At 39.5% G+C, this 26,425-nt stretch overlaps 1 protein-coding gene across 1 annotated transcript; it reads right to left on the bottom strand.

The window, feature by feature from the left end:
• Positions 1–5,870: 5,870 nt before the first annotated feature.
• LOC311596395 (uncharacterized protein C5orf46 homolog) lies at positions 5,871–18,874 on the bottom strand. The gene is made up of 4 exons (XM_084779749.1): positions 18,724–18,874; positions 13,663–13,813; positions 10,484–10,542; positions 5,871–6,336 (listed from the first exon to the last, which is right to left on the bottom strand). Exons 1-3 carry the CDS (start codon positions 18,791–18,793, stop codon positions 10,485–10,487), a joined length of 279 nt encoding a protein of 92 aa, XP_084635875.1. The 5' UTR covers positions 18,794–18,874; the 3' UTR covers positions 5,871–6,336; position 10,484.
• Between the last annotated feature and the right edge of the window lie 7,551 nt (positions 18,875–26,425).

The following is a 26,425-nucleotide window of genomic DNA, read 5'->3' as shown; positions in this document are numbered from 1 at the left end:
TTCCTGAATGATTGATTGTGATTTGTCTCTCACTTTGGGGAAGTTCAAAACAAGCAGAGTATAGCATCGACTAGTGCCCATGGAACATGATAATATTCACCGTGCAATTTATGATTGAACGGGTAACATGATAAAACTCTTCGAATGACCCACACTTTAAAATTTCTGCCAGACATTTTATTTGAAGAAATTATAGGAGATGAATTGTTCTCATTTGTGTTTCTATTAATTTCTTTAGGTGCATTCTTTACCCATGTTACCAAGCAAATTGTACTGACAACAGGAAAAGCCAGATATGCGGCTTCCCCCTCACTTTCTCTGAGTCTGCACAAGCGTTAAGAACAGATTTGAATTTCCCAAGGTAGCGTAGCACCCATATAAGCCAACTAAGCCCAAGATGCTGTCAAGTGTTATCTTAGTGCCTGAGACAGAACTGCATGGACAGTACTCTAAAATCAACCTTTTGACTCCAGAAAGTTGAAGCCAATCTATAGTGAAAGCAACTGGGTTACAAATTGCAAGAGAAAACTTTTAAGTGCAATGGATATGTTTAGTATTTTACCTAGGAGACAGTTTGTGGGTGCGATTTGTTGAAACTTCTCCAATGCATACTTTGTTATAATACACTAATCATAATTCAATGAACTGATAAAATCACTTATATACCATGAGAGGCAGGTGTAATCTACTTTTTAACAGTAGTGTCAATTGGAATAAAAAAGGTAATGGCTATATTTCCGAGTCTTTCTCACAATATTCATTAGCCTTTGAAAATGAGTACTTTATCCATGAAATACCACTGATGTCCCTCATGAAAATCCCAGAAGGGTCTGTCAAAGTTGCACTGGAAATAATGCTATAATGAACTCTGGGATTTTTAAGATAATAGATGTAGACCCCTCATTAATGCAAGTGTGTGGCAACTGGCACAGCCTTTCTGATGAATAGGAATATGTTGGTTATAAACTGGCATTCTGACTCCACCATGGCTCCTCTCAGATCGCTCCACAAAGCACAGAAGATGCTGTTCCACATCTCACACTGCCATGACTGACCTCATGATTATACCATGTTGTATGTGACTGGTTGATTAGACACTCAGCCTTTGCATGGAGACTCTGAGCCATTTGAAGGCAACACTGAACTTGAAGAGATGTTCACTTTGCACTCATAATGCATTCCCCTTAAGTAAGCTTTTCATGGTTTCTGTCTTTTCCTTAATTGTGTAAATATTAATTCTTTAATATTTACTGAAGAACTATTTGCTATGGGAGTCTGCTTTTATTTCTCACAACTGGCTGGGCAAGGACCTTTGAACAAAGGAGTCACAATTATTGTGGGATTAAATTTCTATTTTTAAATATTTTTATGGTTTATTTTATTTCTTTCTTTTAAAACTTTTTCTTTTGCTGGATGATGGTTGTTCATGCCGTTCTTTAATCTCAGCACTTGGGAGGCAGAGGCTGGCACATATCTGTCACTTTGAGGCCAGCCTGGTCTACAGAGTGAGGACAGCCATGTGGGATCCCTCTGGAAGATGGAAGCCTGGTGTTTCCAGATAGTCCCTGAGCTTGGTACAAAAATGACAGACTTCCTTTTTCAGTAGGATCTCCTATTTGCCTGATCGGAGGAGCCCTAGATTCCCTAAGGAGCATCACATAACCCTCAGGGATGATCACAGGCCTGACTCTTTCCTGATAAGAAACCTGTTCAGCAAGCACCTGAGGATTCCTGGAGATACCCACCCTATGGTAGTAAGATGTTTCAGTGCCTTGGCTTTCAACCAATGACGTTTTAACTATATCTGGAGATTCTTTTCCACCCATAGGATAATTAAGTGCTGCTTTTCCTTCTTATGCTAGCCCCAGTGAATCGAACCAAACACATTCACTCTTGAAATTCCTCCCACTGCCTCAAGGTTCATAATGTCCCTGAGTCACAAACCCGGAGTCCCCTTCACTCCAACCATTTGTGACACATTTATTGTGAGGAAGAGTCGCCACCGGATACCTGGAGCTTGACTTCCTGTCAGACAGTGATGGTGAAGCTGCCTTGGCAGTAGCTGAAGCCTGCTCCACCACTATGAGATCAGTGCTGACCGCTGGCAAAGCACCCACAAGGCCTGAGTCCCACTGGACCTGCCTTCTGGCCAGTTTCAGGTGTCCACCCGCATCATCTGCCATGCTTAACATGGAAGCTGAAAGTGTCATCACAGGCTTCTGGAACATCAGAGTTTCCACTGTCATTGAACACCAGCAATTTCATTTAAAAAGAGCTGACTGTAACACCCACTGGAAAACTCATTTTCACCATCCCCAAGGAGACTGGGAACCTTGCCTAGCCTCACCCTGAGTGCTCTAAGCTGCTATGGAGAAAGAAAAGGGAGCTTTGATCTTAAGATTCCCCCCTCTTCCAGCCTGAAGCAAACAGCACCTGGCCTGACCTGCCTGACGTGGAACCCAGGCCAACACTTGGCAAAGAACTACAAGCAAGGACTACAAATATTTTCTTTTATTTTTTTTGAGATTATATTGTATTTATATCATTTTCTCCATCCCTTTCCTGTATCCAAACCCTCTCATATGCTTTCTTGTTAATTCATGTTCTATTTTTATGAATTATTGTTACATTCCTATATATGTATACATACATATATATTCATAATTATATAAACACTGAATTCTAATGAATAAGTGAAATAAATCAAGCTTAAATATCATATTAAGAGATGGACTTGGTGGACTAAGATGAGACATCCAAAATGGTATTAGGAAACACTACCAAGGAGATGTGATTTTAGTCATTAGGACCTATGATGATCTTTCTGAGAAGGTAAAATTTAAAAAAAAAAAAGAAGATGTAATGAAGGCAAAGCTATATGGCTATTTTGTCCAGGAATATGTCAAATAAGGGTAAAAGCACATTGAAAGTCTAAAAAGAACATTCTAGAAATAGTTGAAGGTTGCCTTCACTTACCTGGAGAGAAGGAACAAAAGGATGAGCTACAGGAGAAGGCATGTGAGGTGGGCAGCTTTGATGGGATTAACCATTGTGAGGTAACTAAAACATCCTGCTCTCAGAAAAAAATAAGACACTGAGTGGTAGAAGGAATTGAAAATTGGGACTAGATCTACCACAAGACCTAGCTATACCACTCTCTGGCATATACCCAAAAGATGCTCCATCATACCACAGGACACTTTCTCAACTGTGTTAATAGCAGCTTTATTCATAATAGTCAGAAACTGCAAATGACCTACATGTCCCTCAATAAGGAATGGAAATAAAACAGACATCTGAAGTAGATGGAGGGAGGGAACTGGGTGAGAGAGAAGGTGAAGAGGGTAACGGGTGTGGGGATCAGGTGTGTGGAGAGTCCAGAAAGGGGAGGACTGGGAGAGAGAACAGTGCGAGGGCATCTTTGGGACAAAGGAGGCTCCCAGGAGTATATAGGGGTGAACCTATTTGAGACTACAGCAGTGGTGGCCAAGGAGCCTGAAGTAGCAAACTTCCTCTAGCCAGGTAAGACTCCCAGTGCAGGAAGGGGTCACTAACCCACCCATAGAATGTGTCTTGTCTGAAAGAAGTGTAGGGGAGCCAGGCATGGGGGCGCACGCCTTTAATCCCAGCACTCGGGAGGCAGTGGCAGGTGGATCTTTGTGAGTTCGAGGCCAGCCTGGTCTACAAAGTGAGTCCAGGATAGCCAAGGCTACACAGAGAAACCCTGTCTCAAAAAACAAAACAAAAAAAAGTGTAGGGGTAAAGATGAAGCAAAGATAGAGGGACTGGCAAATCAATGACTAGCCCAACTTGAGACCTACCCCATGGGAGGGAGCCAACCCCTGTCACTACTAATGATACTCTGCTATGCTTGCAGACAGGAGCCTAGCATAACTGTCTTCTGAGAGGCTTCATCCAGCAAATGCTGGAAACAGATACAAACACTCACAGGCAAAGTATAGGCCAACCTGGTGGAGTGCTGTAGAAGAGTGGGAGGAAGGATAAAGGACACAGGAGGTCAAAGACATCACAGAAAGATCTACAGAGTCAACTAATCTGGGTCCATGATGGCTCATAGAGACTGAACCACCAACCAAAGAACATGTATGGATTAGGCCTATATCCCCTAAACAAAAATAGCAGATGTGAAGCTTGGTCAATATGTGGGTCCCCCAACAATGGGAGTAGGTGCTGTCTCTGACTCTGTTATATGCCAACGGGTTCCTTTCTCCTAGCCAGGCTGTCTTGTCTGGCCTCAGTGGGAGAGAATGTGCTTAGTCCTGGTGCAACCTGAGGTATTAGAGAGGGTTGGTACCCCCTGGGGGCCTCTCCTTCTCTGAGAAGAAAGAGAGGGTAGAATGGGAGGAGGAAGGAGTGAGGGTGGGAGAAGAGGAAGGAGGGGGCTAGGATCTAGTTGTAAAGTGATTAAATAAATTAATTAATTAATGGAAAAATTTAAAACAATGGGTATTGCATTGATTCATTGTAATGAAATTACAAATTAGTGAGTTAAATTAGTGAGTTAAAGTCTAAAAGGCTTAAGATATACCTCAGTGGTTAAAAGTACATGGTGTGCAATGGTAAGGACACAAGTTTAGATCCCAGCACCCAAGTAACAAGCTGAGTGTGTTCTTGCCCAGGCCTGCAAATCCAGCTTCATAAAGGGCAGAGACAAGAGGCTCACTTGGGCTTGTTGGCTGCTGAATAGCCAAAACACTCGAGTTCTAGGTTCGAGGAGACACTCTGTCTCAAAGAAATAAAGCAGAGAGTGCTAGAAATAGAGGAGGCTGATGGATGCTGTCTTCTGTTCTCCATGTGATGGATGGATCCTGGTGCTGCAACGGTTCATGTGCTCCTCCCCGCCAGACACACACACACACACACACACACACACACACACAAAGAGACAGAGACAGAAAGACAGACAGACACACAGAGACAGAGACAGAGAGATACAGAGACACACAGAGATACAGAGACATATATATATATATACATATATATATATACACACATACATATATGTACATGTATATACATACATACACCTCACACACACACTACTAGGTTCAATATTCGATCTTGGTTTGTCTATACCACTAAAGGATCCTTGAGCTGTATGCAAACTTATATCATGGGTAAATAAAAAGCATGGTAGACAAGCAATAGTTATTGAAATTACAATGGCTGCACTCAGGGTGGGGTAGCAAATAGGAGGAGCACTTGAGAAGGACAGGACCAAACTGGTGAACCCAATAGTGGAAACAGAATGAATTGGCGTTCTAGAATCCAGTGCTGCCATGGTCATCTCGCTCCATGACTTCTGTCTTGTCCTCCTGAGCACATTAGGTAACTCTGGGAGAATGTGTCTTACAAGTGCGTTGCCATGGCTTCTGAGGACTCAGCTGTGACCACTGAGGTGGTAGTGTGAAAGGGTTGTGCTCAGCAATCCGAGCACTCTTCCCATCCCAACACTCTGATAGACCAGAAGAAGAATAGCCAAGAAAGAGAAACAGACATTTGAATGAAAAGAGGAAGCTTGGTGTTTAGTTCTCCAGCACGGGACTTGAGGCACAAGATAGTTTAAGTGGAAAACTTTTAAAATATGTGTAAAATATCGAAACTTCTTCATATATTTTTATAAGGTGAGAACTTAGTTTTTGGAGTAAGAATTGAACCCTCAGCCGGGTGTGGTGGCACATGCCTTCAATCCCAGCACTCGGGAGGCAGAGGCAGGCAGATCCACTGTGAGTTTGAGGCCAGCCTGGCCTACAAAACGAGTCCAAGACACCCAAGGCTACATAGAGAAACCCTGTCTCAAAAAAACAAAACAAAAATACAAAACAAACAAACAAAAGAATTGAACCCTCTTTCTACTACACACTGTCTTTTTATTTTTAATGTGTTATTTTACCTTTTAGAATCTGTTAACTTAAGTTACAATGTAAGTTGTATATATAAAGAAGCCTTGAGTTAGCTTATGCACATTTTTATATGTAACATATGATCTCATTTTTTTGTCTCATTACAAAATTAAACAAATCAAGAAAGATTGCCAGGAACAGAAACCCATGTGAAGCCAAGTATGTGATTCTAAGTTGGATTCTAAGACTCTAAGAAGGTACTTTTGTTGTTGTTGTTGTTCTGACTCTGTAGAAAGAGGAGTGCAAACTCAAGGAGCTCAAATGAATTATATTTGGCTGAAACTGGGACTCAGTTCCCAGTGACTTGCTGGGAGCTGCCTTAAGGTCTTTGGCTCTGGATGACTTGTGAAACAGAACTGGATGTTCAGGATCTGGCTGTCCTTGCTTTGTCCAGCTGCCAGACGGGTGAGCCCTTCGAAACACAAGCAGAGAGAGATCAATTGACATTCTGACTTAACAAACATAGTGCAGAGTTTCTGCCTGTTCTTTAAAATGTTAATTCCTCTGCACTTTAAAGCATGAAAGGAGTTACAATAAAATCAACTGTCAAGTGGGTTTGAGGAAGTAATTAAACAAAATAACATAAATAAATAATAAAATCCGGGTCCATAAGCAAAGACCCAGCAACACTGGCGAGGACGGAATGCATGAAGAACTAACTTATGGCTGAACACAGAGTTCGCTTTTGTTGTGATCTAGCACTTGGCAGATGGAAAACACACAGCAGTCACGTACGTCTTGATTGGAGGAGAGCAAGCTGCCCTCAGGAGACGCAATAGTGTCCCCAACTTTAATTCTTATAGTCAGTTGCATCAGAACCTTCTATTTAATTTACTTATTTTTTTTTAGGTATGACGTAGATATTTTCTTAACCCAAATAATGTGCATAGAAATTAAAACTTAATAAAGGACATTCTCACCCATTACTTCTGAAGATCTTAATTATCTGATGAGGTTTAACCTTTTTTTATTTTTTTATTTCTGGTTTGGGGAGAAAAGGTAGTTTATAAGCAAATATGCTAAATGATATAAGATACAAAAAGGAACAAATTGCATCTAAGTGTTCTCAAGTAATGAAGGGCAATGCCCGTTAAAAGTTTTTGGAACCCCTAAACCTATTGGAAGTCACATAGGTGTGGAGGGGCTGAGGTTGAGGGGATCTCAGATTCACTGGGTGTTTGATTACTAGAGCATCATTATTTTCTGACTTCTTATTGGCATCTCTCTATTCCCTTAGACTGTGTCTAGACTTAGTACAGCTTACGTTCTTTGTAAAGCCTTCATCATGCTCGCCCCTCCCCTGGGGGCTTCATGTTGCCCTTTCCCAGGGCATCCCCCAGGCCCTCCCCTAGGTTCCTACCACTTACCTGCGTGTCCTCAGGGACACTGAGCTCAGTGATAGCCCAGATAATGAGCTTCCCAATGGCAGCACCAACAAAGTTTAACACAAAATTGGCAGAGATTCAATGCTCATTAAAGGAGCATGTAAATAATGGTGATAAATGGTGCTAAACACATTGCTAAGAGAAACATAGGACATCTGTTGATTATCTCTCATTTATGTCTATCTTTTCAAAATATTGATTTTTATCACTTACTTATATGCATATGTGTGTCTCTCTGTGTGTGCATGTATGTGCTCAGGGTGGCTAGAGTCTTACCTGCCCTGGAGCTGCAATCAGGCACTTGTGAGAGTTCTCACATGGGAGCTGGGAACCATACACAGGTGTTTGGAAGCTCAGTAAGCACTCTTAAATCACGGAGATGTCTGCCTAGCCCCTTTAATCTATCTATCTTAATTTAAGGAATAAATAGAACCTGGGTCCAACTTTCTGAGCTAGAAAAACAGGCATTGCTGTGAATCACTTAATTGTAAAGTACTGACTTGCTTTTTGATTAGACAAGACAATCACCATAAAACCAAAACTTTTCAACTACTCATTAAGTGCTACCTACGAATACATGACCATTTGTGGTTATTTAATGAGATGCTCTTTGTTTTAAAAAAAAAAACCTCTTTTATAGTTTTATTTTAACAGCTCCATATAGAACAATCTGTCATGGATCATTTTGCATCTAGAGTTCATTCAGAAATCTCTCTGTTCAAGACTTCTGTTCAGTGTATAGTTAGAAAATAAACCCGACCACTGTGCTCTGGTACCAATACATTCTTCTGGTGTTTCAAATACAAAAGGAGGGAAGTGAGCTGGCTCAGAGAGGTGGAGCCAGCCAGCCATGGAGAGACAGACAGCAGGTGTCCACTCTACAGGTTGAACTTGTACTGCCATGATGCTAACTGGTCTTTTACTCCTCCACGTTGACTCATCTACTTTATTCCTCCTTCACCGAAGCCCAGGTTGCCCAGCAACATGGGATCCGGGGGATCTGCGCACAAGTGATTACAAGTGCATAGAAACAGCCTGAATGAAGACAAAGCATTAGGGAAAAGCACTTCCGTGGGGTGAAGAGGGAAACATGAACACACAAGTCAGTGTTTTGAGAAGCTTATTTAGCTTTGGGCGAGAGTCAGGATTATGTGTGTTGGGCATATCTTGATTACAATGCCTTATTTCCTCCTTGAGAGCTCATGAAAAAGCAGGCTATGTTCTGGGGGTAATGTAATACTGACTTTCTGAGCTCACCTTGGCCGCACCCAAATTATGACATGGAACCAGTGGAGAAAGGAACTTTCCCAGCCTAGATAGCAACAGAAATTGGGAAAGGCCATGATTTCTGGAGGTATATATAATGGAAATCAACTATCAAGAGGCAAGTGTTTTATTTTAGTGTGCATTAAGGCTTAATCCTTACTCTCAGCTGCTTCCTCCTATGCCACTCTCTGCCTTCTTGTAGTGATATAGGGATTAGCAATAAGACACAAATCTTGGCATGGGGTTCAAGATCTAGCCTTTTCCTCCTTCCTTACTAATATGGCCATATCAACAGTCATTCCCTGGACTTCATTTCCTCACTTGTGAAATTTAAGAAGACGATGCTTGGCTTTCACAGAGACCATAAATTAATTATACATCCAGCAATTAAAATGGAGCAGGAACTCATTTCAAGTCAGGAACTGGTACTACTTTTCCAACTCTAAAATGTTTGTTTTTATATTTCAGCATAAGTTCTCAGGTGATGATTAAGTAAAAAGAATGGGTGTTCTGGGCACCTAAACCAGATGGTTTGCACACCAATGAGGTGTGTGCAACAGTGGAATTGTTAGTGCTTTCTCCATGGGTTAAGCTCAGCGAATTCTACTCTTGCTATGACTGACTAGCTGTCTTTTTTGTTTTAAGTGTGCACTGCCCTCTTATTTCACAGTGGACTTGCACAAAGCAGGCTAGAGTTCGGATGTGGAATGATCCCCAAAAGGCCTAGGTGTAAAAGACTTGGTCCCTAGCTTAGTGATAATTGGCAAGTTCAACATTTAAAGGGTGGGAACAGGTGGCAAGTCTTCAGCCTTCAGAGTGTGACTGGGAAGGTGAGAATGGTACCCTGGTTTGTTCCTCTTTCTCTTCTTGGACATGAGCTAAGGTGCTCACAGGCCCCTGCTATGGTTCACAGCTTTGTTACTGGCCCAACACAACAACATCAGTGCATTGGAGATTGAAACCATGAAAACTGAGAGACAAAACCAAGATATATTTTTTGAGACAGGGTTTCTCTGAGTAGCCTTGGCTGTCTTGATCTTGCTTCATAGACCAGGCTGGCCTCAAATTCATAGAGATCCACCTGCCTCTGCCTCTCTGACTGCTGGGATTATAGGTGTGCACCAATGCACCTGGCTAAATGATTCTTTGTATAACCTGATTATGTCAGGTATGTGAAAGGGGACAGAAATCTAACAGCAGGTTCCTAGAACTGTATACAGCAGGGACCAGACTGACTCATCCCCACTGTGCATTGTTTCATGGCACACTTGGCTGCCTTCCTTAAGAACCTCCCAGTATGTTGGCAAGTAAGACGAAAACAATGTGCTAACCTGCACCTGCACTTCAGGATATCAATTTTATTCCTTCTCAAGTCTCTGATAGGGTTGAAGACCAAATAGTTGAGTTTCACAATTAAGCCTAGTTGTTTAGGGATTAAGATGTCCTTAGGTCTAGATAGATGTTTTAAGTTGATAGAGATGAGATATGATAGATATTGAGTTACATTCAGAATTTTAGACTTACCAAAATATGGAAATGTTTTCTTCAAGGTTGCCAAATACAAACAGCCAAAACATAATGAATATAACATGAATGTAATTCCTGAATGTTCTGTGATTCTTTTTCTGTATGCAGTTTATTTTATATAGGTGTAATAATGTAAATGTATATGTAAAATATTAAAAATCAAAAAGTGAACCTTCCAGTATGTTGGCAAGTAAGATGAAAACAATGTGAATAGTTCAATGTAATTTTAGAAACAAACTACAATGAGAACAAAGGAACCCAAACCCCATCTTTCTGGTTATAATTATGCTTGAGTTCCTCGAATCAATAAATACAACTATCCAAACCCATTTCCTCTTTCTAATACACTATTATTTTACTTGCAAAATATGTCAAAATCACCTTAGGAGGTCACTTTTGAAGGTGGCTGTTCAGGATTCTCTTCAAGTCCAAAAAAACTTCTTGAAAAAGAGAAGAGAGAAAACAAGAGTTATGTAGACTTATGGGGATATTAGCATGATTACATTGCCACATGGTCTCATTTTTCCTTTTCTTTCTTATTTTTTAAAAATTCATTTTTTTAAAATTATGTATAGTTGTCACTCAACATGGTTCAAGAATAAACTATCCCTTATACCCTTTAAGATGAGAGCTGTTGTTTTGCATCAACAGTACAAAATATTATGAATTCCAAGTCTCAAATCAAGGCAAAAAACCCTGAGTTTTGTAATTTTAAAATCTGTGACTTCTTCCCATAGCTTGTTTTTGAATTGGGCTTTGGAAATTAATTAGGTTTGGTGAATAAAGAGAAGTGTAGTTTTAGACTCAACAATGTTTGTAAGAGGAAGGAAAACCTCATTCAAAAACACTGAGGGTTCATACAAATGTCATCTGTGGTGTCTGGTGAGAGGGATAGTGGAGGTCAGAGGGCATATAAGCACATCAAGGACGAATCTTAGCCATCAGTCCTAGGCATATGCTCTGCTGCGTAGGCAGTAGAAATTCATGGAAGGGTTTCAGGGATGGTAATGAATGAGCAAATATGGGGGGGGGTTGGTGATAGCATGAGCGAATTTGTATATATATGTATATTATATACACACACAAATATATAAACATAATATATAAAAGTTATATACATATATATACACAAATACACACACACACATATATTAGGTTGAGGTGCTTGTATTTGAGTGTATAGGTTTTCAGAATACTGGGGAATTGAAGTCAGTGTAGTTTCCATTGCTTTAATAAATCTGAAGACAAATAGAGAAACTGAGGCAGTTCCTCCAGGGTATATATGTAGAATGTGTTATGTGCCTGACACCCCACTTAAGCATCAGATATACTGGGATGAAGCAAATTTACCCCACTGAACATTCCCCAAACGTTCTTTCATTCAAATCTTACTCTGTCTTTCAAAACCTAAATTATAGTTCACCTTTGACACAAACACTTTCCTATGGCACAGACCCCCATTGCCTACTCTAGAAGTAGTTTTTAATAGTCACATAAAATTTATCTTGCTGGTGATTTGTAATCTTCATTGCAACAGTTGTGTTATTTACCCTTAAAAACTGAATATTTGTTGGGAGGGAATTTACACTCTAGATATGGTCCTTAACAATTTTCATCCCAACTTTTTGTATATTAAGACCCTAGCAGTGTTTTTTGGAAGCCTCTTCTCATGCCTCATCTTCACAACACCCATGGCTTTCCTTTATAAAGGGACTCTGGAATATGTTTTATCTATTGGCTCCACCCTCATCTAGATTTATTTTCTTGAATAAGGAATATTTTGCCATCGAACAACATGGGCTTTAGGTATACACTTTAAGATCTTTTTTCTTAATGATTTCATCAAACAAATAATTACTTACTGATAGACACCATGGGAAAGATGCTGTGACATTACATTGGGTTAGACATACCTATCTGCTTTCTTTTTTCATTAAGCTATATGGTTAAAAACATGGTTAATGACTTTATTATGTTGTAAATAATATTATACCATCTCAAAACATAGTGACAAAGAAAAGTGAGCAGGGAAAAGTAGAATAGTAAGAAAAAGATTTTAGATTTATTTTCCAAGAAGGAGCTTGAAGAAGAGCTACAGGATCAAGAGGTGGCCATGAGAAATAGAACATTTCCTTATGGGCAGAAGGGAGGACTAAGGCAATGTGACCAACCGCATCAAAAGCTCTAGTAGCACAAAGTAGTAATACTCTCCGAATACGATGAGGAGTATAAACAACAAGGTAACAATTCTGGGCTTAGAATTTACAAGACTTAAATGGAATAGTAAGCTTTTGGGGTAATCCAATGGTATATTTGACATTTTCCATAAGGGAGCTTTTCTAGTGAAGGACAACAAAGGAGTAATTATTCTGCCTCTTTGCTTTGCTATGCTTTCTATGTGACATTATTAAATATTTTTATTTTGCATACATTGAATGTTTTACTTATTAATTTTTTAAATTACTTTCCTTCTTGTTTCTATTAATAATCTTGAGCCAACAGACAAATACAAATAAAGCTTTCACAAAAGGAAATTAAACAATAAAATAAAATAATCTTAGAGATTTAGCAATGTGTGTAGAAGAAACTTATGCAGAACGCTACACAATCCAATATACTGATTTAGGCATGTCAAGATTACAGGAGGAGCCCCCAGCTAATCTTTTATAAAAATAGATCTTCATTTGTTGTTGGTTGAGTTTAAGAAGGCATAGATAACTTACCCCAGGAAAAGGTGAGAACTCATATTTAAATAAAATATGAACAGAATTTCAAGGCTTGGTAGGACTTTAGGGCCCAGCTCTATAGCTGGGCACCTGCTTAGGTGTGGCTTTCATATTAGAATTTCTGAGAAAGCTTGTTAAAAACTTCACTCTTAGCCTTGCCTTTGGGCAGATATACTATGGAATGTAGGAAGACTAATTCAAACAACCCTCCACTGTACATTGGAGCAGGTTGGCAATAAATCAGAGTTTAGTCAAACTCTGCTTGGGTGTCTATGTAAAAATGCAGTAAAGAGCAGCAGCTTTCATGCATGCAGAGTGAAAGAAGTATGAAGAATACTGCGAGGTCATGTCGAATCCAAGGAGTATTAGAAAGCAGGCGGAGAACTTTAGAAAGACTTTGGGCTTAGTCATCCTTCACGGTGGCCAACACACTGCTCCCGAGACTTCTGTGGATTATGTTTAGAGAGAAATTATCAGCTACTTCATCTAACCCTCCTGAACTATGCAAACTAGAAACCAAACACTGGACCCATCACAATTATCCTCAGGACCAAAGCTTGTCTTCCGTTGCTTGGCTCCGCTTCTGCATCCTTCTTCTTTCCTATCACGGCCCCGAGATTTTAAAATATAGTGTGAAGGATCTTGAAGGAAAACTCTCATACCAGAAGTTTTCATGGCAACTCACTAGGATCTAAGATGTAACTTAAGGTGGGGCAGTATTTTTTTCCCAATGAAAAATAATGAATGCATTTGTTCCATTTCACTGATTTTCAGGAGTATGATCATTATCTACAATGAAGCTGGGAAAAAACAAGGTTTTTCTGCAGTGCTTACGATCCCCTGGACATAGAGCGAAGGATGAAATCCACAGCATTCTCAATGATCTCCGAACCCAGGAGGCTTAAGAATTTGGGGAACTCTGGCTGTTTTTCACTGGAGTCATCTGGCTTTTCATCTGGCTTTTCATCATCCTTTGGTTTGTCATCTGTAAACAAAAAGTAAACAGAAACAATTCTAAGATATGATTCTTTTGTTGTTTTGAGACAAGATCTCACAGTATGTAGCCTTGGCTGTTTTGGACTTGCTTTGTAGACCAGGCTGGGCCTCGAAGTCACAGAGATCCACCTGCCTCTGCCTCTTCGAGTGCTGGGATTACAGTATGCCACCATGCACGCTTGAGATGGGATTCTTAGCCTCAAAAAGGGAAAGTCTATTTCTCATGTAGGAGCTGTTGAGCTCCTGAGTATCCACCTGGCATTAACTCATTAGTTACATCCACTGCTTGCCTGGTTGAAGTCTTTACATTATCTCCATTGTCTCATTATTACCAAACAGCAATGAGTAACAGACATAATTGTTTAATTTAGCACTTAATGAGTAGTTCAGTTTGTGTTTCCCAGCAAGTTCTGGGATTTGGGCTTGGTCTGGTGACTGGCCAGGGTGAGGTGTTAAAGAAAACTGAGTTCTCTCAGTAGCTATCCAATGGCAAGGGTTCCTCAACCAGTGAGGGTTTCATGTCGGCCTTCCCCCTTCTAGGCTGACATCTTACTTTTCTGCACTTGTAAACATTTTGTGCATGCTGTCACAATTGCTGTGAGTTTGTAGGTGTCTGTGCTCTGGTGTGTCTGGTCTGGAACACAACGTTTTCCAGTGGATGTTATCAACCACTTCTGGCTCTTAAAATTTTTCCATCTCCACTTCCATGATGGTCCCTGAACCTTGGGGAAGAATGCTGTGATATGAACGTCCAATTTTTGTGTTGAACACTCCACAGTCTTTTGTGTATATATAGATATATAACCGTAGTGTATGTACCACTTATCACAGAACCAGACCCAGGATAAGCTGATCTATGGCACTATTAGAAATATTATCAATAACAGCCACAGAGTGATAGTAACTCGATTTCCTCTAGCAGTTTATACAATTATGACACTTTAAAATGCTATTGGACTATCCAGAAATATCAATTCATCAAGGTCCATAATTAAATATTTTCTCTATTAAAATATAATAATGAGTAGCCTTTTTAACATTAAGTATTTCACTGAATTTCTTAATTTAATGTGATTATAAAATTTTGAACAAGCACAACATTTTTATTTATACAGATTTCTACATTTTACAAAGTGATTATAAAAGCATGCTCATTTTATCTGGTAACCTCAATAATTATGTAATTTTATAGGTGAGGAAATTAACACATAAAACTGGACTTGTTTAGCTAGTTTCAGAGCTTTTTAGAACAGAAAATTGTTTTTAGAAGGTAAATCTTAGCCTTCACACCACGGTGTTGATGACTTTAGAAGAGTCGACACAGGCATCCCTGAGTCTCCCTCTGCCATAATTATTTTTGCATTATTCATTTGAGTTTTGTATTGATGCTGTCATTATTGACCTGGGGCTGTGAGTTCTGCTAGCTTACACTCAAAGGAGCCTCTTGCTAAGTGGTTATACATTTTGCTCTCCGAATCACCCTGAACAGAGACAAGTAAAAGAATCACAGTCTTCTGCAGACAAAATGATGAATTCCTAAATGAGACTGCTGCATGCTGCTTGCAGTCACATGTGTGCTTGCATGGAATACAAAAGAATCACATGCTTACGTGGAAGGCGAAGAATCTCGAAGCTTAGATTTCACAACCAGAGACGCTTTCATTAGTGCCTATGCTAAAAACATTTTCCCTCTGTAAGTTTACTTTACTAATCTGCAGGAACCAAGGAAAATGAGACAATGGTATGTATATTTAGTAGGATTCTTATTAGAGTCTATTAAAATTATACATGAATACAGAATTGGAAAGAAAATCAGAAAGACTAAGTAAGTTGTAGAAGTCTGGGTAAATTATATAAGGTATGTAAAGGATAAGACTTAAAACACATGTGTATGCGTGCGAGCGCATACACACACACACACACACACACACACACACACACACACACACACAGGTCAAATTTGAATATGTTGATGTCAAACTTCTATTTCAATCAATGTAGTTCTCTTTTTAATCTGGTTTCTTGGTATTATTTAATAATACTATGTAAAAAGAACAAAAACATGTGTCTAATTAATATTTATATAAATGTTACATTTTTTGTTAAGTTTTAGCTAAACATTACATAGTAGCTAAAAATGCCAAACTGGAGTAACTGACTTTCTAAGTACTCAATGGCCCATCATAGAAGACTATAATAATATGGACAGAGGATTTTTTTCAAGAAAGAGTTTCTTTGTGTAGCCTTAGGTGTCCTGGACTCACTTTGTAGACCAGGCTGGCCTCAAACTCAAGAGATCTGTCTGTCTCTTCATCCCTGAGTGCTGGAATTACAGGTGTGTACCACCATGCCCTGCTTAGACAGAGGAATTTACAGCAACAATATTTTGCCCTCCAAAGTCAACTAGGTCCCAGAGGCATCTCTTGGACATGTCCTGTAGCTCGGCTGAGTCACCTGTCCTCTTGCTCAGGGAGGCCATGGAGACCACACTGAATGAGGCATAACCACTGTTTCTTCTACAAACAGGAGGATTAACATGGAGGAAAAGATTCCTTAGTGCTTTCAAGTGAAGCCCTGGTCAAGCAAGGCCTTTGACCTTTCTTCAGAAGATGGGAAGGAAACAAGGTTAAAGGAAGGCAAGAGGAGCCAAGAGTTCCTTTCTATCCCAAGAGACCACTGAGAATGAGAACTTCAACTGGCCTTGAGAATAACAACAACAACAACAACAACAGATTAGTTTTGGGAACCTGTGTGGTTTTAAACACCTCATGACAAAGTACAGCCAAAAGTTAAGATATGTATTCGTTAACTGTCCAAGGTATCGTACTCACAGACATTAAGCTTAAGTGCCTAGGCAGCCATTTCTCACTGATGCTTTTATTCCTGATAAAAATGATACCCTATGAGCATATACAGGGGGAAGAAATCCCTCTCAGGGACAGTCATAGGGGAGGGGAATAAGGGGAAAATGGGAGGGAGGGAAGAAGGGGAGGATATAAGGGATGGGATAACCATTGAGATGTAACAAGAATAAATTAATAAATAGTTTTAAAAAATTGCTCCCCAAGGTGAAGAACACCAGGATGTTGGCTCAGTCTAACATTGCACTGTATACTTGCAGCTAAGAGATATGGAGCTACTGTTGTTTTCAATCGAAGAATTGTATGATAACTAAGTTTCTTCTTTGTCTCTCCCACTCTAGAAGCCATCTGGAAGGGACCTTACACTGTGCTTCTAGCCACTCCAACAACTATGGAAGCAGCTGAAAGCATATCCTGAGCTCGTTGCTCTTGAGTCTGATCTGAAGGCCAAAAGAAAAAATTAAAACAAGACCAAGACCAATGAATGCTCTTGTGTGCTCATCAAGATATTAGAATGGACTTTTACTTTGATATTTTAAAATTACCCTGTATTTTGGCTTCTCCTGATTTCTTTGTCTGGGGCTTGCAATGCTAATAACTCCTGTCTTTACTCCTTTATCACATCTCTTTCAGGCAATAGTCAAGGACTTCCTTTCCTTTCTGAACATGGCTTTTTACAAAATTATCAATGCTTGTTTGAGGTATTTTTAGATAGACCCACTAAAGTGGTATCCCAACTGCCATGCCCAACAACCCCTTTGATCTACAAGAAGCCAGACTGGTCATTGCTATACTTCCATAAGGGCATTTAGAGTTACATTTTCTGAAGGGTGGATAATGAGAACAGGAGGTAAAAACTGGCTAAGCAGTTTAGGGTAAAAGAACGCAGACACATTCAGTTCTTTCAATGCTAAAAGCAGGAAATGTGTTTGGGTCTCTTAGCAACCTCGCCTTTGCCAGAGACCAAAGATGCCAGAAGTGTTTAGGGGGGTCTCTGATCCCTGATATGGTTCCTAAACTATTTTACCATCAATGGGGAGTGTTAGGGCAATAAAATAATAAAAGTCTAGGGTGTAAGACACCTTTTGGTGAAGAGAATAGCTATCTGGCAGGGAGGATCTCTAACGTACCCCTTGTGCCAGGTCAATCATCCAGCTAAGGGGAGCGCATCTTAAGCCGTGCCAAAGAGATGGGTGGAATAATTATCATTTCAATGAGACGCTGTACTTTTTTCTCTCAGAATTCCTACCCATAGCATAGCAGCTTATCAGATTTCAGCCAGGCACTCTGGTGAGTCTGCCAGGTTGTCCTTTCCCTGCCAGGTATCTGTCTGGCACCACGTTCTGATCTCCATACTGGTGACTCAAATACCATTACTTACCTTTCCTTGACAAAGCAGCTGCTGATATATACAGACTGCCTGGGGTGTTTTTCTTTTAAACTCTAATAAAATTGTCCTCAAGCTTAAATAATAATTATACATGCTTACATTAGCATTTAATATTTATTTACTGATTATTATCGACCAGGCACTACTGGAAACCATTTTCCTTTTTATTTAATTTTCATGATAAATTTGTGAGACTGTTAACAATTAATGTTAAAAAACATAATTTGTTTCAGATCTAGAGGTATTAAATATGCTTTAATTTGCATTTTTTCTTTAGTGATGCAAATGAGTATGGAGTTCTATTGAAAATTATGTCTTCATCACCATTTAATATTTTAGTTATAATCATCAAAAACACCCCATAGATATTTCTCAAGGAAGTTATAATATAATAGTGCCACTTTATCATTTAAGAATATAAGAAAGGACCCTTTTCAAACACCATGCATTTACTGAGGATGGAGAATAAAAAAATAATTAAGTTTAATAAAACTGCTTTTTGTATTAGATGTGTTTCCAATTTCCCAGTCCAGCGTTCTTTCTGTGATGCCCAAATGCCCCTCCCTTTTCTGTTCTGTATCAGCGCCAGCTTCCACCCACCACTGCTACCTATGGTAAAGTCTCTGGGCTGTGATCAGAAACACTTACCTGCCTGGCACATCAGGATTAGGGCACATAGTCCCAGGACAACCGTCAGTCGAAGAACTGAGACAGCCATTCCTGTTGTCCTGGGTATTGTGAGGGTAGGTTGCTTAGATGCACCTGCAGCTGTGCTCCATTTATAGGACAGTTGCGGTGACATCACCTGATGTGGAATTTAAACTGTTGCACAAGACGTCTGCTCAGCTTGCTCGGGGATCTCTACCAATGAGCTCTGCCCTGTCTTTCAAAATCAATTTCTTTCTTTTTAATTTTTGTTCATTAGGTTTCAAGGAATTGGGCTTCATTTGTTGTTTCTTTCTCCCACTTGTCTAGCCCCCCTATTCTCCCTTGTTCCACCCCTAATTAGCTCCTACTATTTTTCAAGTAACACGTGGCCTTGTGCCTTTACTCCCATTTTCTCATTACTTCTACTTCTTGTTTCCCTGTTAGGGCTGCCTATCTAATTTTGTAGTTTATACCACCTTCATATCTCCTCACTTACATTTATGTCAGCGCTCAAAGTAAGGATTTGCTTACGAGGCAGAACATATGATTATTGTCTTTCTGAGACTAGAGCACTTTATTAATATAATATTCTCCAGCTTTTTCCACATACCAGAAACTTTACAAGTTTATTTTTCTTAGCAGGTAAGAATTATGCATATATATGTATATATTCATGTATATATGTATATATTCATATATATATATATATATATATATATATATATATATGACACATTTTAATTACACAGGCTCCTGTTGATGGGCATCCATTTCCTAGATATAGTGAATAGTGCAGCAGTAAACATGAAGGGTTGACACCTCTGTGGTAGCACATACAGTCTTTTGAACATATGCTCAAGAATAGTACAGCTAAGCCTTATGGTATTTCTACTCATTTTTTTTGGAAGGACTCTCCCTATTGGCTGCATTAGTTTACACTCCACCAACAATGCATAAAGATTCCTCTTTCTCCACAATTTTATCAGTCATTGTCACTCATTGTCATGGTCATAGCCCAACTGATCGTGGTGAGATGGAATGTCAAAGTGGTCTTCATTTGTATTTGCCTTGTGGTTGAGGATGTTGAAGATTTAAAATAGACAATCATTGACTTCTGTTTTTTCATCTTTTCAGGGCTCTCTTTTCATCAGCCCATGTATTAGACAATAGTTTTGTGGTCTGTGTGTTTCATGTTTGCTATTCTTTATGTATTCTGGACATAAATGTCATCTCTGAGGTGCACCTGGTAAAATGTATCTGACATGGTGTGGACTGCCTGTGCTGATAGAAGTTTCCCTATTGTACAGAGACATTTTAATCTCATGTAGCCCTATTTGCTGACACTCGGGGATATTTCCTGTGCTCCTGAGGTCTGGTTCAGAAAGTTCTTGACTCTCTACCTATAAGCTCAAGTGCATTACCTATGTTTTCTGATGAAGGCATCAGCATTTTGGGTTTTCAATTTATGCACTTGTATAAAGTGAGAGATGTGGATCTAAGCTTGTAGATACCTGGTTTTGTCAGCACCAGATACAATGCAACTTCATTCACAGCCGTAAGGATTTTCCTCACAGAACTAGAAAAAATACAAAAAAAATATTCAGAAACAGAAGACTATGCATAGACAAAACACTTCACTATATTGCTTATTTTAAATAATAGTTTTTTTGTTCTTTAAGCATTTCATATGCTATATTTTAATCATATTATTTTCTCTGACCCCAATGTCTTCCATATCCTGCTGCACCTCCCTACCCATGCAGTGTTAGGTTCCTTTCTCTTTCTTGAATAGATAGAAAGAAGAATTCTGACTGCTCCTGGGCAAGGGGGCTTGCCCTGGAGTGTGGTTGAAATACCTTCTGTCACGGCACCAAAGAAAACTGACTGACTTTCCCATTCCCACCAGCTATCAATTATAAGTAGCTTCTCTTAAGCAGAATAAATATTGTAGAAGTATCACAATATCTGATTTCAAGTTATGCTGTGGAGCTGATAAACTCGGCCCCCTGCTGGCACAAAAATGTACATATGGTAAAAGACACAGAAATTAACGCAAACGTCTATGGCTACCTAAGTTTTTTTTTTTTTAATTTTTTACAAATTCACTCAGGATACACACACACACACACACACACACACACACACACACACACACACACACACACAAAGATTTTCAGATAGGGAAAAGAAAATATTTGGGTTTTTTTTCCCGTAACATGTATCTATCCACAGCTCTGAAGTGCATCCTTGAGGTCAAGTTTCAATGCAAGTGTCAATCAGCAGGTATTAGGTAGAATTACTACTCACAGGAAAGGAACAAGCAAACCATCGTATTAACAACGTGTTCTACTCACCCACCTGTGCACTGCATTCTGTCTCCATGCTTGGAGCTGACTTCCCATTCACAAGTGGGCATTCCCTCTCATATCACGTTTCTTTTTCACTACTCATACTCCTTCTTACTGCTGGGATAACTTCCCCACCGTCTCTCCCTGTGACATTGCAATTTACTCCTCAGGCTTTGGTCCAAAGACTCACATTCTGTGTAACTGTTATGATACACATTGTACCTTACATCACCTGGCCTTTTGTCCTTCATTAACTGTCCTTAGAACCCTTAACTTATTGTGCAAGAGTAAATAACTTTAATTGATCTCTTTCTTTGTCCTGTGAATATATCATCTATCTATCTATCTATCTATCTATCTATCTATCTACCATCTACCTATCATCTATATTCTGCCTTTTTATAATTATCCATTTACAAAATAAAATTATCAATAAAATACATATTGTCAAGGTCTTTCAATCCATTACTCTCACAAAGACTTGGCATTGACTATCCTTAAAGGGTGGTGTGCAGACAGTTTCTCCCATCAGGAAGCCTCTTATGTCATCTGGTACACTGCTTATAATGGAGCACTGTGCTGATATTGTGGGTCAGTGGGGAAAGACATTCCAGTGATCTCTATGATTTGTCATGGATTTGGCATATGGCTAGGTTTTCTGGGAAAAAATAAGACGAGAGACCATCCCAGAAGGGCATGTTTTTCTAACCCACAATAGGCAAGTCAATGCTATGAACAGTATAATTTATGACAGCTGGATTCTTGGGAGATCAAATGAGATGCAGCAGGCAAAACTCTGAGAGAACTGCCTTCTTCGGTTGGGTAGAAAGAAAATGGCACTGTTGTAGGTATTATATTCCTAGAACCATGTGTGCATATAGAAGATAACTAATGAATATTTAATAAATAAATAAAGGAATGAATATTGTTGAGAGGAGAAAGCTAATCTGGATGTCTCAGGTAGCTCTGTCAGCCAATATCTGGATAAAAATGACTATATAACTCTGAACTTCAGCTGCTTTATCTGTGAAATCAGGGCATGTTTTCTGGCCTATGTCTCCATAGTGTATTAAATAGCAATGATGAAGTGCCTGATAAGCTGTAAGGAACCTTTTATGCATGCCAGGCTAATCGCAGTTAGTCAGTTGTGCCTTGTCATCTATGGGCATAAGCAAAGGAACTTGACTTAGATAAGAAAAAAAATGAAGGAGGGTTTTACCCAAGCTGGCAAAAGGAAGCAGAGAATATTTTTCTAGAACATGTCTCTTACTTGGTTAGGAAGTATGCAAATGGAAGAAGTAGGCTTGGAGCTCCTACGAACATTGAAATATTCCACAATTTCTCTGTGCTTTGGGTTCAGTGTTAGAAAAAATAAAAATAATTATACTTTGGGGTCTGCCTATAGACAATGCCTTGTACACAGTAAGGGAAAATAAACATAAAGCTTATTCTTGTCTTCCCTTCCTTCCCTTCTGCTTCCTTCCCCTCCTTTTACCTTCCCTCTCAATCTTTCTTTCTTCTCTTCCATTGTCCCTTCCCTTTTATTATAATTCATATAATATAACCCTACTCTTCCCATCCTGTGAACTCGGGTTGACCCAGGAAAGAAATGACAACTAATCATGCAAAAAAATGGAGACTAAGGCTGTGGTTACTGATAGAATACCCTGGCCACGTGATAAATTAGATAAAACACATTGGAAGCCTCCATTATTATCTTCATTTTATACAATGAAGTACAAGTTTAGAAAAATTAGGTAGTTTGTCCAAAATTATAAGTCCTATCTGAGACAGAACAGATTAGCCGACCCAAACAATCTGCTAATAACTATGATATTGTTTTGTACCGGCACCCACTGAGCTGTTCTGGTAAGGTGCCTGGATCAAGTGATGCTAGCTGTGGTCCCCAGAATACATTACTAGTTCATATGCATCTGCTCTGCTCCTTGCATTAACCTCTTCACTTCTTATTGACTTCTGAAGGAAGTGTGGGCAATTCTGTTCCCATGTTTGCTTGATCTCATTTTAGTGCGTAGGATGTGCAGTGCCCATACTGCATTCTTAGTTCTTGGCAGAAGGTGAACAGGAAATAAAGCTCCAGGATCAAACACATTATAGCGAATCACTCTCAAAAGTCAAATGAACAATTGGAAGTGTATCTCAGACATTTCATATAATACAGCTATATAAAACTACTTATTGCTTGAGCTAAGATGGATTTTATTCTTCTATCCAACGCTTTAATAGGGAGATCCTATACTACTTAATTTGTTGAATCTAGTAACTAAGCTTCCTTGTGCTCTCCTAAATGGGTTCATACATAAAAATTCATATCATGGAGTTACATAGAAGACCAAAAAGAGTCAAGTACACAATACAAGAATAGTATATAAAAAATTAATAGTGTAGGAGCAGCTCGAATCCTGCACAGTACTCATAATTCTCAACCTATGGGTCATTCAACGCCTTGACCCTTTCACTGGGATTGCCTAAGACCACTGGAAAACAAGAATATTTACAGTAAAATTCAAAACACTACCAAAATGGCAGTTACGAAGTTAGCAACCAAACTAATTTTATGGTTGGGCATCACCACACCACGAGGAACTGTACTAAAGGGCCACAGCATTAAAAGGTTGAGAACCACATGCTCTTTAATGGGAGAACTAGGGTGTGGTTTTCTCTAAGTATTCCCAAAGAGAATCCTACCTGGAATGTATTTGCCTCCGAATTCCTCCTCACACGTCATAAAGACCCCCTTGCATTACAGCTCCATCTCAGCTGAGGTTTCAGAGCTGCCCTGGAAGGAATGTTTATAGTTTAGGTGGGGCTCCATTCTCAGCTGCGGAGGAGAGGCAGTACTCTGTCACTTTAAGACCTTGCCGTCTAAGGTTTGTCACTCAGCCAATTATAACGACATAGATTTATTTGTTAGTTATTTATTCAGTGTTAATTTTTGAGCTTGTACAATTTGCCATGTATTCTACTTGGCACTGGAAAAAATACATAACCTGAATCCTATCTTGTTCAAGGATGCAAACTTGTAACTAAGTAGTTCCAGTAGCTATAGGAGAATTAGATGCCAATGGAGCTGTGCAGGTTCCTACAGGATGGCAGCAAGGTGCCAAGGGTCATGGAGGGTCATTTGGCTCTTGAAAGGTAATTATATGGGTGTTAGCTATGCAAGCAATGTATAGAGATGGCACTTTAGGCAAGGGGAATAAAGCACCCATAGGCAGAGGCTCTTGGGAGAGCAGAGCCTGATTCTAGGAGTTAACTCTCAACATCTCACATGATCATGCTGGAAATGACAATTAAAGCAAGCTGACTGGATTCTAGAATTTGTTTCTCTTACTGTGCATGTTAGGAAGAGATAATGGTGTGAAAGAAAAGTGGGGCGTGGGAAAGGGGATGGGAAGCGGAGGGAGAAAAGGGGGGCAGCTTCTACAGAGGGAATAAAAGTCCACTAAATGTTAAAACTCCAGCTAGTACTAACCAGTCATCAGTACTCTGCCATGCTTTCTAGACAGAATTTTTAAAAGCCCACTGTTATCCATCCTACCCTACTCTGAAATGCAACTTTTCTTTAGCTCTTCATTACCAAAGAACCAATTTTCTCAACAAAGTTCTGTGGATTCTCTTTTTAAGTATCATTAGAATGTGCTTCTCTTACCTGCACTGAAATTATTATGCCCGGGACTTTGGTGCACGGAGAGAGCAACCTAAGCTCTGTTTTGTGATGGTCCCCATTCCAGGTTGCCCTCCACATGGGTTCCACCATAAAACAATAATGATGTTAAACCCTCTGTCATCTTCCTCACCTAATGCTTTCTGTGGCTCCTTACTTCAAACAGATAAGATTTCCCATGTTTCATCCACATTTGCTGCTTGATGCTTCCTCTCAGGAAGATAGTGGGAAAATTCTTAAGGCACAGGTCAGATGGCCGCCGATCAATTTGTGACTTTGTCACAGGGAGACTTTGCCTGGCATGTATTGGGTTGCACACACTGTTTGTTTACATCCAGTTCAAGGGCTTGGGGTGGTGTCTGTACCCTACTTACTAAATAAATCACTTAGCATTCTCTGAATTCCTGAGATTTTATTTGGCAAATTGCTTATGTTCTCTTGCCTCGTGTCTCCAATCATGGTGTGAAGGTAATTAGGATGTCATCTTCATACAAATTTTACAGATATAACTGAGATTATGCTACGAAGACCTTGGCATCCTGTGTTTCTCATAGATACTATAGCCCTTCACTGCTTTCCGTTCATGCAGCATAACTCTTCGGCCATTTCTATCCACGTCACTCCCTCTGTTATCTTACAGAAGCAACCTCCCCAAAGGGGCTTTGCACACTCATCATTCTGTATCTTCTACTTAGAATAACCAGCTCCCACCAACCCACTGTTTGAATATTGCATCCTTCATAAAGGAACCATGATCACAGCACTGATCTAATCCATGACAAATCAATCCTTTCTTCTGCCAGCTCACCTTGAGCACACCTTCCTGATAGCATGCATTGGACTGAATCATACGTTATTGTTTATATAGCAGCCACACCAATGAAACTACAGGTGCCACAAGAATGAGCTGTGATTTGTTTATTTAACCTTGAATATCCTTTTTGCCTTAAATGCTTAGCACTGACTGGCAAGTTAAGGGTGTTTAATAAATATGTTGAGTGTCCAGCGGGGGCCCTGTTAAATGTAGGAATAAAAACAACTGAATCCGAAGCTGGTTTCAGACATTCATTGGGAATGAGATTCAAGGCTTGAGCCAAAGGGTTGAGTGTAAACAGATTCGGTGGTTAGGTTCTCAGTGGTGTTTGCCTTGCAACGATCTAAGACACAGCTGAGGGAAGAGGTGACATTCCAGAAGATGCACTTTGTCATGCCTTACTTGATGTAGAGCAAGAGAGAAGTGGGTGTACATGCATTTATATCTTCCATCTTTCTAAGAATTGAACTCAGGACATCAGGCACAGTAAATAATTCTATCAGAAAGGTACCTCCTTAGTCTCCTCTCCACATGCCCTCTCACTATCTCTGTCTGTCTCTGTCTCTCTATCTCTATCTCTCTCTTTCTCATCCTCTCTGTTTCTTTCTTTACTCTTTCCACATATATGTACAAATATATATGTATATATATATACATATTTGCCCAGATTAATTACATAAAATAGCTATTTACTTAAATATATAAAACAAGTACATCCAATTACCATTATAAAAATGTTGAATATAAATAATATAAAAGTAGACAAGAAGAATGTGAAAACATATTAATAATTACACTAAGTAGAAATAAGAAAGTCAATAAGATGTTTAAGTAGGTAAGGGAACTTAGTAC

The sequence above is a fragment of the Acomys minous genome (assembly GCF_964271855.1).
Source record: "Acomys minous genome assembly, chromosome: 4".
Lineage (NCBI taxonomy): Eukaryota > Metazoa > Chordata > Mammalia > Rodentia > Muridae > Acomys > Acomys minous.
This window is presented reverse-complemented; position numbering and strand designations above follow the sequence as displayed.